The sequence below is a fragment of the Nothoprocta perdicaria genome, unplaced genomic scaffold (assembly GCF_003342845.1).
Source record: "Nothoprocta perdicaria isolate Ctin4 unplaced genomic scaffold, notPer1 scaffold_56, whole genome shotgun sequence".
Classification (NCBI taxonomy): domain Eukaryota; kingdom Metazoa; phylum Chordata; class Aves; order Tinamiformes; family Tinamidae; genus Nothoprocta; species Nothoprocta perdicaria.
The window spans coordinates 2,928,400-2,943,390 of NW_020455821.1; the positions used below are offsets into that span (position 1 = coordinate 2,928,400).

At 35.4% G+C, this 14,991-nt stretch overlaps 1 protein-coding gene across 2 annotated transcripts in view; it reads left to right on the forward strand.

Moving 5' to 3' along the window:
* The window catches only part of TDRD9 (tudor domain containing 9), a 61,057-nt gene that overhangs the window by 25,910 nt on the left and 20,156 nt on the right, over nt 1-14,991 (forward strand). For both annotated transcript variants that reach the window (XM_026048686.1, XM_026048687.1), the window contains exons 7-20: nt 761-925; nt 5,706-5,809; nt 7,037-7,095; nt 8,384-8,438; nt 8,549-8,633; nt 9,243-9,300; nt 9,727-9,831; nt 10,931-11,028; nt 11,442-11,573; nt 12,247-12,409; nt 12,493-12,556; nt 12,685-12,748; nt 13,930-13,974; nt 14,926-14,979. In XM_026048686.1, the coding sequence (XP_025904471.1) occupies nt 761-925; nt 5,706-5,809; nt 7,037-7,095; nt 8,384-8,438; nt 8,549-8,633; nt 9,243-9,300; nt 9,727-9,831; nt 10,931-11,028; nt 11,442-11,573; nt 12,247-12,409; nt 12,493-12,556; nt 12,685-12,748; nt 13,930-13,974; nt 14,926-14,979 (1,251 nt within the window). The remainder of the gene's footprint in view (nt 1-760; nt 926-5,705; nt 5,810-7,036; nt 7,096-8,383; nt 8,439-8,548; nt 8,634-9,242; nt 9,301-9,726; nt 9,832-10,930; nt 11,029-11,441; nt 11,574-12,246; nt 12,410-12,492; nt 12,557-12,684; nt 12,749-13,929; nt 13,975-14,925; nt 14,980-14,991) is intronic.

Sequence of the window (14,991 nt, forward strand, 5' to 3'; positions counted from 1 at the left end):
TTTCTAAATGGAGGAAGTCACCACCTTACTTGTTCTTCTCCCTTCTTTTTACATTTACTGTGCTGTCTGAGCCAGGAGGAAAGCATCTAAGCAGACTGCAAGATTGATTTTTTAATAACTTGAAGAAAAGGCTTCATCAGATAGCAAATGTGGTTTCTGTGCCTGCAACTGGATGAAAGCTCTGACAAGAATCTTGTCAGAGTTGGCAGATGTCGGAGAGCAGTGAGCTTAGTGGGGTCCTTCAGAGTTTGTTGCATAAACTTACTGAAACTCAGGAAAAATCTGTTACTTGAAGTATTTAATAATTAGTTAAATTTTTAAGGCTAGAATATAATTGCTAATACGACTGTCATAGTAAATAGTCCTATCTTTTGAGGGTGATAAAGGCACCTGCTCTTAACTGTTGTTTAATAAATAGGAATTGCAAGTATTTAGCATGCACTTTCTGCATTTGAGGACAAGTTTAAAGAACAGTGCTAAATGTTTGTAGACTGAACTCTACTGCATGAAGAGATTGTTCATGTAGTCTGCTGAGTGCATCTAGCTGAAGTCATTCTCTTACTGGTGTTTACCTTTTTCCACCTGCTATATGGGAACTATTCATCATTTAGCTATGCTTGTCTTGACTATGCCTAAGGCAGGCCATGTACTAACTTTAATTAGTTTGCTTTAGCTTAAAGAAGTGGAGATTCTAGTGGGAAAAAATGCATTTCATATTAAAATTGATGTTTTCACCTTTGCTCTGCACATTCTTCAACAGGTGATACTGATGTCTGCTTCCATCAACTGTAAGGAATTTGCTGAGTACTTTGCAATTCCAGTTCATAACAAACTGAATCCAGCCTATATATTTGAGGTGGAAGGCAAGCCTTATGCTGTTGAAGAATATTATCTTGATGATTTGAAGCACATAGTTCACTTCAAGGTACAGTAAATATTTCCTTGGATGTAGTAAGAAAAGTTTGATGTGAAGCTGTCCATCACTCTAAAAGACAGCTATTTTTAGTTAGCTTTTGGTAAAACTGATGTGAAAATAATGCCCTATCTGGAGGTTAATGAAAGTAATGACAATATGGTAGTGTTTGAAACTAACTCTGTTCTTAATGGAGCAATTAAAATATCTCTATAAAAAAAGATACATTGACTAAGCCAGAACTGTGCTGTTTGTTGACTTTCATAAGGATTTTCTCTCATATTAAGAATTCAGATCATCGGCATCTGATTTTAGCCAAAGTTGAACCTTGTCATTGTGGCCCAAACTCTGGATACTTAAAAAGCAATTAGGACTAGACTAGACTGCGTCCCTGCCTCTGGAGGGGCTGGTGGATGGTGCCGCATCTCCAGGGCACAGGGAAGCTCTCGAGGGCTTTTTCATGAAAATTATTTCATGTCCAGCTCTCTTGGGCAGCACTGTAGGTCCTTTCACAGTGGCCTTCATTCATTAGGAGAAGCTGATTCAGAGAAGGAATTTATGTGGTCTCGAAAACTGTGTTATGTAGGACAGATTTTTTAGATCTTAATTCTGTGACCATATGGAATACTTCCTGCAAGGCTTTTTAGGATGTGGGGTTTTTGTTTGTTTTTGAAAACCTCAGTGATGTAAGGAAGAATAACCTTTTTTTAAATAACTGTTTTGATTCTCTTCAGTGAAACAAATATATTTTGCTGAGATCCAAATCAAATTATTTAACATCCTGTGGGTTTTTTGTTGACTTTTCCTTCAGAAGGACTTGTATACAATGCTTATAAACTGATGAAAAATTTGATGCACTTAAAAGGTAATGCTATGTGAACATACTGTTATTCTTCAGGCTTCATCTCTCAATTCTGCAAAAAAAAAAAAACTGCTTTTTTTAAAAAAAGAAACGAAAAAATAATTTAAAAAAACTATGGAAAATCTAGAAGAAAATATTTGACTATGTTGCAGATACATCCCTGAACATAAGCAAGTTTTGGTGAACGTTAGCTCAAAGTCCCTAAAAGCAACTGCTCAACCACTGTTGAAGACTTGACTTATTGACCCCCACCACCACCACCAAAAATAGAGCAAATGCATGTCCCATTTGTGCTGTCAAGTGGTCATGCGTTAGGGTGGCAGTTCTGATGGACAACCTGGAGGAGATTATATAATAGGTGATTCAGTAAAAGACTTTTGATGATGGTTAACAAAAAGATAACCAAGAAATTCTCTAAAGAATCTATTTCAGTCAGGTTACATTTGTCATAACTGATGCACTGTCAGCTGGAGGCCAACTGCAACACCTTTCTACTTAAAGATAATGAATAAAATGAGCTGTTTACAGTGTTTGTGTGTTTTTAATATACATCTATTTTCTCTGTATATATGATCTTTCAACTTTCATTCTTAAGTTTTCCTCTATTTCTTAGTATGGTATTCTTTTGGCTACAGTAGTCCTGTTTTTTACTGGAGGAAATGAATATGATTGTACAAGAAGTTATATGTACCCTAGGGCAATACAGAAGCACGGATAAGATCTTTTTTTCTTTTAATACATATGAAAATAGAAAATGAATGGGAAGGCACTGATGTTTTATCTTGCATCTTATCTCTGTGTGTGGAAGTTTTCTCTGAACAGTAAATTTAGTAAAAGAAATTACTTAACATGGAATATCTGGGAAGATTTACATAACATCCTGATAAGAATGAAATGTAGCCTGGAAGTTAGGACAGCTAATAAGTTGAGCACTGCCACATGAAAGCAAGGGTCTGCTCTCGTCATGCTAAAATCAAGATCAATTATGTAGCTCCCAAGTGCCTAGGGCTCCAGGCTCTAGTTCTTTATATTTGATTTTTGCCTTTGAAAAGTCTGTAAAATTCGCATAAAAGAACGGCATTAATGACAGCATCCTTTGYATTTGATATAAATTCTGCAGATTTTTGTTTTGAAGTAAAATCAGATGATAAAAACCATAGCTCAGTCCTCAAAGCACCTTGGTTTGAACTGGTTTGGTCTTTCATAATTAATTGTTTTGTTTGCTATGAGGTATGAAACTTTGTCTCCTCTTAAGGAAAATTTAATTTTTTTGGAGATGTGTTCAGTTCTTTCGTGAGTCTTTGAATTCTTGTGAGTATTTACTCACTTTGGGTGATGATGTTTTAAATATGGAATAAAAAAATCTTCGAGCRGTTTTGCTTTGGATGGTTTGGTAATTCACTCATCTTTCATCAGTTGTGTTGTAGGGGACAATCAGAAGTGCTATACAGTACATTCTTCCACATACCTTTTCACAGCCATTCCTTTATGGTAAGCCCTTATGGTTACACATAAGTTGAAGAGTCAAAGAAAAATCTTTCCCCTTAAATGGCTGAATTTGTAGAAAAAATAAAAGTAGAGAGGGAAAGAACTTTTTTTCAAATATAGTACTTAGTCATTAGCAATTGTGTCATRTAGATATGAAACCTATACTCACGAAGTATATCCAAGGAAATTTCTCTTGACATAGTGATCTTCATGTTCTGGATATTAAACTGGATCATTGTCATAACACCTATCRGTGAATCTGTAGGTGAATTTAAGGCTTGCTGAGTTCTGTAAATGATTGCGTATTGGAGTAATACACTATTTCAGATGCTGAAAGAAATTTAATTATATAGTTAATCCTATGAGCAGCTTTTCGTGAAAGGAGCTAGGGGTATTGAGGTTGGTCATTTTGGTAGGCAGAATGTTAGTGAAATCCCAGATCTCTCTTTTTGGGCCTGCAGAGGAGAGAACTTTGCTAGCTCTGGGGCTGAAGCTGCTGAGTGCAGATGAAGGTAGTGACACCCCTGTCAGGAGTGGTTCTGCCTGTGATGTGTTGTTTCAGTCAGCCGTGCCGGGGCTTCGTGCTTGCCGTTTGTCACGTCGTTACCTTTCCCGAGTGGGGTGGCAGCCCTGTCATGTTAAATAATACCAAAGGTAACAAAGCTGAAAAGAGAACTTTGACAGCTATTCAAGAAAGGATAATTTTTGAARATGGTCTTATATTCAAGTAAGCCTGAAAACATAAAATTCCTAAATGTTGTCAGGTATGGAAAAACTGCATCTGAGAAAAAACCTGGAATGCTGTTTGTGAGTTCCCTCATGGGCTAATATACCTAATTAGAAAAGCAGAGGGCCAGGTTCTCGCTTACTAGAAGGGGTTAAGGTGAGAGGCAGTTATGAAGCTCTGAAATTGATGGGATTATGTGCCTGAAAGGTCTCTCTGGATGCCTCAAGGGAGGTAGAATTAGAAGGAGTGTGGTCAGGTGCTTACAGATGGCTTCATGTTCCAATCCATCTTCTGGACTAGGAAAATGTTCTTTGGGTTTTCAGGAAGGAGTCATTCTGCAGGTACTATGGTGACTTATAGTAGACAGTGCATAGAGAAGTATAGGATGGCTGTTTCAGTAAGGATCAGGAACATGAAGACCAAGGTTTGCTGCAAACCTTGATGCAAAAAGATGGTCACAGTTGGTGTTGCTGTGCTCAAACTTTTTTTTTTTATCTGCAGTAGTGCTTTTGTGATTCTGCAGTGTGCCATTTTAAACAGGGAAATGGGCATGAATAACTTGGAGTAGTTACTTTAGTTTTCTGCAAGTTTCACTCCCTGCAAGCTAGCTGAACGCTAAATTCAGATTCCTGTAAACTTGGAGTTGCAGCTTGTGGATTTGAAGTGGATATTCAAGGCTAGTGCTGGAGCGGGAAATGAAGCGAGTGATTGGGCACTGTCTTATTCTTTCTCCCCTTATTCCATAAGAAGCTATAGAAGATACTGACAGATTATTTCCAGTAGAACCAATACTGCTCTTTAGCTCTTCTGCTTACAGTGGATTTGTTCCTTCTGGCTTTCATTTGGCTTTGTTAGATGAATGTATCTCTCTCTATTTATATGAGTGTGCCTACGTCCTCAGAGACTGTAGAGAAAGAATATTGATGCCGATAACCTGAGAACACTAGTTTCTTTAGGAAATCTTGAGTCACTTGAACCGTTTTAGTATAAAAACAGATAAAATATTCCACTTGGAGAGAAGAACCTCATAGARAAGCATGGGGAGAAAGTGGTTTGATTATAGAAATTCTAATTGCTAAAACTGAGAAGTGACTTAAGTAATATTTTTTGCTCTGGTGGCTTGGTGTATGTTCTTAGCTATTCAAGCCCAAGATGGATTTGTTTAGTGATCAAGTCAACACAGTTATATTGTACATGACACAGCTGTAGTTCTTTGACAGAGTATGACCTAAAACAAAGGGCCGTTAAAAGAGGATTTCAATGAGAAGTGGTACATGATTAATTAGTAATGATTGGTTTGGCAGTTAGGAAGAGAAACTTAGGTTATGAAACGTGTGAGAATGCACATGAAAAGCACATTATGTTGTGTGTGCTTTGTACAAATTCTTCTCCTTGTCATCCTGTTCCCATGGGTTAGACTTGGTTGTACATCCTCACCACTTTTGGGTAAGAAGGAAGTCTGGTAAACACCAAGTAATTGAGCGTGGACTCATCCTTAAGATACATATCAGAGGTATGCCTTTTGGCATTAAGATCATAGAACACTTGAAGAACAACATCTCTTTAAAGGCAATGAATATTTTCAGATTATAATAAATTACTACTTCATACCAGGATCATTTTAGTTGAAAAGCAGTTGAGGAGTCTATGCGTGTAAGTAATCTGTTAGCCTCTTCTACAATGCTGTTAACCTTACTTTTTCCCTCCATGCACAGCTTCCTCCTCAAATAACTGAGGAACCAGTGATAGTAAAGGAAATGTATGATCTTGCGGTGTCTTTGATTCAATCATTTGATGAGTTGGAAATGAAGATTAAAAGGTAAGAATAAAGTTCAAGATTGTGACTAAGGGATCTGTGGCTTTTTGGGAAAATGATATTCTAATTGAAGAACATAATTTGCAGTGCTTAAGGGTACACAGTTTTCTGTCTCTCATTTTATATAAAACAGATTTCTACTCAGGTTAATCATGTTAATGTTCCTTCTAGGTCTTACTGAATTTCCTGTGTTCTTCAAATACGTTTTATGCCCTTGAGTGGAAGTGGCCATTAAAGCCAGCTGTGTCATCCAGAAGCTTCAGGCTCTGTGCTGTAGACTAGAATTGAATATTGTTTATATGAAGAATAAAAGCAGAACTAACCTATTCTGTATTCTGAACTAAAACATGCATTAAGGTGCAACAAAGCTGAAAAATATAAAAGGGGCATTAACAGAGCATTGAGCTGATGCTTTCCTTCACTCACTTTATATATGTGTGTGTATATTTTTTTGGTAAATGGCTTTCTGATATCCAGAAACATGATGAAGCAGCTACTACAGCTTTTAATCTAATGCTGAGTAGGTGTTTGAAGCTAATGTTTTTGGTCCCTTATATTATGATTTATATGTATAGATTAATGCTGAAGAAATAATTTGATTTCATAAGGCTGTGTCTTTCCAACTCGACATTAGTTAAGCTTGTGAAATTTTAAGCATTCCTTAAGCTCACATATGCTGTTATGGAATTGAATACTCAAGTACAAGTGTCAATGGATGTAACATTAATATAAGCTAATTCATTTATAATCAGCCTTTTTTATGACTTTTTTGTATTTTCCAGAACATTTCACTGTAGTTTGGAGTAGCCAAAAATAAACTGCCTTATACTAATGAGAACTTTTATAAACATGATACTCTTAAGGTGATATTCTTAAGAGTTTCAGAATGTTGTATATTATAATTAATACATAATTCTTCAGTAATATACGACCTCTCCATCTTAATATCTTTGAAACCTAATTTTGATGAACTTTAAAGGTAAATAAGAGTATTTGCTTTGATGTAATTTTGAAGACAAATGCAAACTTAGTGATTCGCATCCAGTTTTAAAATGTGTGTATACTGAAAAATGGAATTGTGAATATGTTGAGTTCCACTTCAGGAAGTGTGAATAGTACGTATTCCAGGATATGTGGAATTCTGGTTGTCTTCCAAGATAAAACATCTTAGAGTAATGAAACAAAGTTGGTTGAGGTTGTAGAACTAATGAAATTGCATCCTCTTATTAGAGAGAACAAAACCTTGCATCTTATGTCTGAACGGGGCAGTGTGCTAGTATTTTTACCAGGTGAGTATAAGTAATTTAATTAAATTTTTCTTGTTTGGCATTTAACAAGTTTTGCTCTGTCATTTCTTCCATGGGTTAAGTAAATGGGTACTAAATTGCAGTTTCTTAGTATGTATGTGGTGGTTTTTTGTTATTGTTTGGTCTATCTTGCAAACTTGCATTAATACGGTAATAACTATAGGAACTATGAATTCAAGAAGTTAATTCTGAAGTAGTGTATCTTAAAAATAAACTTACAGTCCTACGATTACTTCAAAAGGATTGAATTGCTCAGTCATTTCTCTCCATTTTCTATTTTCAGTCTTTCTGCCTGGCCTAGGTATCTAATCTCTGTGGTCTCCAGCAATTTCATTTCCCAACCAACCCCTTATTAGCATCATGTTCTGTTTCTTCTCTTATTTCTAGTTTCTTGCATTCTAGCCTCTTCCCGTCTTTCCTCTTAATTTGGCTCCTTTTTTTTTTCCTAGCCCATCACACATACTTTCTTTGAATTCTGGTCTAAGTTTAAGATCCTTTCTTATTTTTGCTGAAAAAAAGTTGCTCTTTCTTTTTGCATTCTCTAAAGAACACAAGAGCGCTCAGGGCGCTGAAACTGTATTTAATCTGACTGAAAAATGAAATATTCCTGTATTACAGGATAATATCCCTTCTAATATCAGTACGAGGTGTAGGCTGCTGTTAGATTTTTGGGGGAAATGCAACTTTTGAAACTGAACAAGTCTGTATCAGAAACACACTAGGCTTCTCCAAAAGGTTTATACCTATGTAGATATTTGGAAAGACAACAAAAATATGTTAAATAGGAATATTTCATCTGCCATCCTTGGTCAAAGCATGGGTACTGGTATTTTTTACAAAAAGAAAAACAGGCATGGCCAAAATTCTTTTCTTAGTCTTGTTCTTGAAAACTTTTGCATTGTTTTAGCTGAAATGTACAAATTTGGCCCAAAAATGGGTGTTCAGCTTGGAGGTAACATGTTCCCCTGTAAGGAAGAGAAACTGATGGGAGGGACTGGTAGATGGCCTTTATATCTGATATTGCCGCTTTATCTAAGTAAGTTCACAGAAAACGGGCCTTTTCATTAACAAATCATTCATAAAGGTTTCAAATGAATCATTGTATGTTTTCTCTGCTGTCATAGTGCTATATAAAAAGGAGGTAATTGAGATAAGAATTTACGTGGAAATAAGAAGTACTTTTAGAACTGTCAGTCTAGTATATTTTCTAGGAATTGTCTGTTTTGTAGAATCAGTACAAAAAAAAACCCCTTGATTACTTTTTCCCTAGGTTTGGCTGAAATAAACTATATGCACGCATGTCTCTCAAATACATTTAACAAAAGGTAAGTTAGATTTCATGCATTTATTCTCTTAAACTTGAACATGGATCCTTCAGCTATATGAGGTCTTAGATACAGAAACAATTTATATTTCACTGATGCATTTTATTTAGGTTGCAAGTGTACCCACTCCACTCAACTGTGACATTGGAGGAACAAAATAACGTCTTTTTGTCTCCAGTTCCTGGCTATAGAAAGGTAAATATTGTTGAATTATCAATTATCTTCTTTTGTAAATGTGTAAAGCTGTTTGTTAGGAAGAGTTCAACTCAAATCACTGTATGAAGGGAAAAGAGTTTTATTTTTTCACAATGTGAAGCAGTTGACTATTTTCAAGTTGTTGTAGTAATTACTGTTTAGAACTTGAGATGTGCAGTAAAAGAAGGTTATCCTTAAATTATTGCGTGGCAGGCTTTTTTTTTGTGCTTCAGAATAGCTTTTGCRTACTGATTCTTGCACCTGTGTGGCATTGTGTTTTGCTGATGAGRCGTTGTGCTTCATGTGATAACACGTTCCTGATGTTATGCTTCACATTTTACTTAGTGTGTTTGTTTTTTGTCATGGCTAGTACTGTTGTATTTGACTATTATATAAATTTACTATTTGTCTTTTTCTATGTTGTCATTATACGCTACCAATTTATTACACGTTTTCAATATTAGAGGAAAAAGTAGAGGTTTCTTTGTGTTGTATCTGTTGGAGAACAGAAGCACTGTATTTCCAGTGCTTTCTAGCAGGTTCAATTTTTCCATGTAGAAACTTTTTAAATTTTTAAATTATTTTTTTTCTCTTTGTATTTGAACCCAGATTATTCTGTCTACAAATATAGCTGAAAGTTCTCTAACGGTTCCTGATGTTAAATATGGTAAGCGTTTTGAATAGAAATTACATTGTTTTTATTAAGTTTTTAAAATAGGACATGTTGGAGAGAGCATGTCACAACTCAAGCTCCTTGTTCAAATTATAAATAYATTTTAAAGTAATTTCATCAAGTGAATTGTATTCTAGTATAGAATATATAAATACATAAACAACTGCTTTTAATGCTTGTCACCTGATCTATCTTGACTTACTGTGATAATACTGAGATCTATTTGCAGATCTGTAAGTATTAGAATATCTTGGGTTTAATAGGTAATACATCCAGTGGTATCTTGTATTCTTTGTAGCTTTTAAAATACTTTAAACTTTCTTCTATGATAAAAACAAAAAAAAGTACTGAATAGATGACAGTCAAGTTAAGTTCTTCGAAGTAAGCTAATACTTTGTTTTTATTTTTTCTTAATTATAGTGATAGATTTTTGTTTAACTAGAACTTTGGTTTGTGATGAAGATACTAATTACCAAAGTTTGAGACTTTGCTGGGCATCTAAAACCAATTGTAATCAAAGAAAAGGTAAGGTGGCAGTAGGTAATGGCAATCTTAAATGCTGTGCTTGAAGAGTGGTATACTACAATTTTGTTAATTTGTAACTTTTTTGTCATTAATAATATGTATATATTAAACTTAATTTTATACCATTTCAGGCTATTTTAATGTAATTAAATATGTCTGAATATTTCATCTTGTTCAAATATTCTGCCAGGGTATTATTATGTATTTTTAAATACATTAATATTTAGAGATCATAAAGCTTACAGGGATTCTGTTTTACTTAGTAATAATGCTTAACTATGTGATATTAAAGAAAAATATAGGAGGAGGCAGAAGAAAAGTAGTTAACTGTTAGGTATTTATTGTCTGCTTGGGAGTTTCAGCCATAAAAAGGGTCTTATTTGTGTGATTTATTTCTAAATAGATTCTAATTATCCACTGGGATATCCCACTGACCTGAGTCTCTTGTAGCTCACTGATGTCAGTGTGATTTGGATTTGTGGAGATGAGCTTTTTGAGCATTTTCTGCACATAATGGTTTGCTTTTTTTTTTTTTTTTTTTTTTTTTTTTTTTTTTTGCTGTTCATGGTGTTGTCTTACAAGTTGTTTGTATAGAAGTGTTTGCTAGCTTTGGATTCAGGCAGAAAATCTGAGTACACTCATCATGTAAAGAAAAACAAATGTAAAGCATATTTACTCTGTGCTCCTCTTCAGTGCGAGGGTATGCCTTAACTTCTGTTCGATGCATTTATCCATACCAGCTTGCATTTGGTAGGACTCTTGCCCTTTCCTAAATTTGAAGTATTATGTTTTAGAGAAGGATTTGTCTTTACCTTTCTGATGAGAAAAGTGGATTCTGATTTCAGGGTATTTATGTGGAAGAGGTATTGGAGTGAAATGTGTAGCTCTTAGAGATGCCGTCAGGCAAATCTGATCCTTGTGTAGGAAAGCAGAGAGATCATGTCTTCGCTGCTCCAAAAGACCAAATCATACTGCAGAGCCTATAACATCAGCTTTCCTTGTCTGCTCAGCTGTCCAAAGGTTTYTGGGTGGTGTTTCATAAAAAAAAATCTGAAGATGAGGTCATTTACAAACTGATAATTTGCTCTTTCATGTGAAGGTCGTGCAGGACGTGTTTCCAAAGGGTATTGTTACAGGCTTGTACACAAGGACTTCTGGACAAACTGTATTCCAGAAAAGCCAATACCTGAGATACTGGTAAGAATTTTGAGGATTTTAAATTTTTTAATCTATGTGTTAATATTGAGATAACTTTAAGAAATGCTAATTCCCCTTTACCTTTCCTGAAGGCAGTCTATGATTTGATTAGTTACTCTTAACTCTACTACTGAGTAGATTTCAGGTTGAGTTAGTTAAATAATTGAATGACTGTGAATGATATGAAGACTATTCAATGCTGCTTTTTGTTATAGAAGCAGATGCATTGCAGGAAAATATTCCATGTCACTTTACGATTTGGCAGCCTGTTCAAATAAAATGAGAATGAATGAGAAATTCATCTCAGKTTTTATTACATACAATTTAACACTTAACTCAGTTAATTCTAACTCAGTTGCTTGAAGTCCCACTTCTCATGCAGGAACATAACAGTAGCATTGTCCTTGCTTTAGCGTTGTCCTTTGGGAACCACAATCTTAAAAATAAAAATGCTTGACATGGGGGAACCAAAAGCCTTGTTGGCAACAGCTCTTTCTCCACCCAGTGCAGGGGACATTGAACGCACCATACTTCAGCTGAAAGAGGTACGCATCAGTTAATGTTTCTAAAAAGATTCTAATATTTCTAAGAGATTTGTTTAAACCTGGTGTTTCTGGGTTTATAAAGTTGTAGTAGACTTAATTGGAACCTGAGAATTATGTCTAGAGAACCTCTTCTTAGTTTGAATCTTGCTTGTTTGCCATCCTGTTCAGCATAATTTCTGAAGTTACTTCAGAACAAGATTATTCTCTCAKCACATGAGATGAGTGGAAAACCAATATTGTTGGTAAACAGCATCTATAATGAGGAAAAAAATAGGAAAAAAGAGAATCTGAGTTCTGTAAGTGAAAATATATCTGGTGATCATGCACTTCCAGCTTATGATATGTCAGAACCGATCTATATGTAACCAATCTCAACATTACCTTTTGACGCACACGAGGAAGTCATAACTTGCTCTCTGATTAAAATTTAGAATGGATTTGAACACTAATTGTATTAAACTTATTTTTCTGTGTGTGTGAGAGCAACTGTATTTGGATGCAGGCTTGCTTTTATATGTAGTATTTCTAGCATTACTTTTAGAATTAAGAACACTAACTGCATTGGGATTTTGGTATTTGTGATAACTSTTTCTTGTTTTGTTTGCTTATATACTGATCTTAGATTTGCCTGATCAGTTCRTACAAGTGAATAACTTGAATTTAATTTCTATAGTTAGGAGCACTCACAACTTGTGTGCAAACAGAAGAAAATCCACATGATGGTGAGCTGACTTTTTTAGGAAGGGTATTGGCACACTTGCCAGTGGATCAGCATCTTGGAAAGTTGATAGTCCTTGGTCATGTGTTTGGGTGCTTAGAAGAATGCCTAATTATAGGTGAGTGAGAGAAAAAAAGTATGACCATTTTTATAAARACAGGTAAGTTGCAGTTTTTCATTTCTCTTGGTTTATTTTTGTAGCTGCAGCACTCTCCTTGCGGACTTTTTTTGCGGTGCCTTTCAGACAGCACATTGATAGTTACAGGTATTATTGGCTCTAGATGTTTTACGTCTTCCTGACTGTTTTTTTGAGGCAAAGATCTAAGTTGATTTTTTTAAAAAACAAAAAGTCCTTAGGTGATATTACTRATAAATCCTTGTTTGTATTGCCAGGAATAAACTGTATTTTGCTGGGAACAGCAAGAGTGACTGTATTGCGATTGTGAATGCATTCAAGGTACRTCTGTCTCTTCAGACTGATCTTTTGGCTGACATTTTGGCTTTTAGATTGTTAAAACTTTTGATGTTATTACTCCTAGCTACTCTAGTAATGCTTTCTGTGAACTATCTCCTATTGCATATGTACTACTATATAATACTGCTCTTAGCACTTTGAGCCAGCTTTGATTGCAGAAGGAGTTGTGCAAGCTTGCACCCAATTAAGGCTGTAAGAAACATTGAGTGAAAGCAGGTTGCATCACTCAGTTCCCTACTTCCTGCAAATACTTTTGGCTTTTGAGGTATTCCTTCTAAGTAGYTGATAAACAGTGAAGAAAGGGAGGCTGTGGTCTCAGTCTCCGTCTTGCTAGAAGGAGGAACAGGTTTGGAACAAGTGGCTCRGATTCCTTTCCTTTCTGTAAAGGAGGTTCTTTAGATGGTGCAGCAGATGCATGGAAGGCYTAGCCATATTGTTCCTGTCTGTAAAGTAACTGCCTACAAGATCAAAAATAGTGGTCAACTCCTGCGGAATTAAGTTACTGGACCAATAACCTGAGATTGTGAAGAGGTTTGTAATGTAGCGTATCTGTTGTCCATGTGATACAGTGAGGATCCTCCTATACCTGTTATAAACCTTATGTATGAGACCACAGTCTTCTGTTTCGCAAAATATGTGRGTGGTAATCTTCTCATGCTTCTTTTAAAATCTTCTGGACCTCTCTATGCTCCAGGACAAAGTATGATGACTTTTGCAACCTTTTCAACATGAGTGATTGTAGCTTAGACCCTAATACACAAGTACAAGAAAGTGTAATCAAAAAGAGAAAAAGGATGTGAATAGATAGATGGGAACATCTCCCTTCTGGGATGTAATCAAAACTCAGCTAGACAAAGCTCAGCTCCACAATGTGATCCAAGCTGGCCTTGCTGTGAATGTGGCATGAGAAGACTTGATCTTAAGTGTCTTCTAACCAAAATTATTTTGGTTCAGATCTCCCTTTATTCTTTTGTTTTTAAATTTTCTTGAGGTCTATGCTGCCCTAAGAGTATTTCTGTGTTTTACATTTGTGTTTTTAAAAAAATCTTCACTATACATTTGGAAAATACTCAATTGCTGTGAACRTCACATCAATTTGTTTTAATAAGTTATTACTGAAACACTACAGTTTATGCCTTAATTTTACTTCACTTTTTTCTTAGGCATGGCAGATTTGCAGACAAAAAGGAGAATTGAGACATCCCAAGGTTAGGGTTTCTTTTCTTTCTTTCCATTCAAAGTTTAGTGACTCCAATAATGGTGTTTTATATTCTTACTACTGCAATTTGAGCTAGCACTCTTACCTGCAATAGTTGAGTTTTTTCTTAAGTAAATAGAAGCATAGGCTCTGAGGGAATATCCTTAGTCTTTGGATTCAGCATCAAGTATCCACAGGCAACCTTTTATATGGTCCCTTTCATAGACAGACCATCCAGTTTTCCAAAGGGAAATCAAGCTGAAGTTGAAAGAGAATAACATTTTTGTTATAGATGAATCTTCTTTAAAGAGTCAGGAAGGAAGGCTTTAAAAGGGAAGTTTAAAAAACGACAGTGAGCAGGGCCAGGTAAAAACAAGGACATTAAAAGTCACATTTCTGAGCTGACGGACTCAAGATCTATATGTGATCAGTCTCAAAAAGAAAAAAGAAGTGATTTATGCACAAGAAATAACTTCCKCTAATCTTTTTGGACTGATATATGTAAGAGAATTTTTGATTTCCCTGCATCATTTAGATCCAAATGTGTTTTACGGACACCTGTGCTGAATACCCTGAAGTTTTAATGGGTAACCATGATTGCCAGCGTGTTGAGTCTGTCTGTAAAAATTGTGCTTTCAGCTAAAGCAAGTCTTGTTTTCCTGTAGTGCCTACCTTGAATAGGTCCTAGAGTAGCAGCATGGAAGAGTTCTACCTGTTGGTTTATATGAAACATCTATACCTGACCTCATGTTAAACTAAGTGTAGTTTGTTAGTCAAATTTATAGTTCTGTCCTATTTTATACATGTTGGACCTATTGATGTGAATGGATAAAAATATGTGAAATGAGATCTTTCTCTCACTGTATATGATTATGACTAAATCCACCCAGAAGAATTTGAGAATTTTTAGCAGTAGAGAAACCAGTATATAACAGCATCTGCATTTTCATTTTACTTTCAGGAAGAGCTTGACTGGGGTCGATCAAATTATATTCAGATCAAGAGAGTCAGAGAGGTGAGCTAAAAG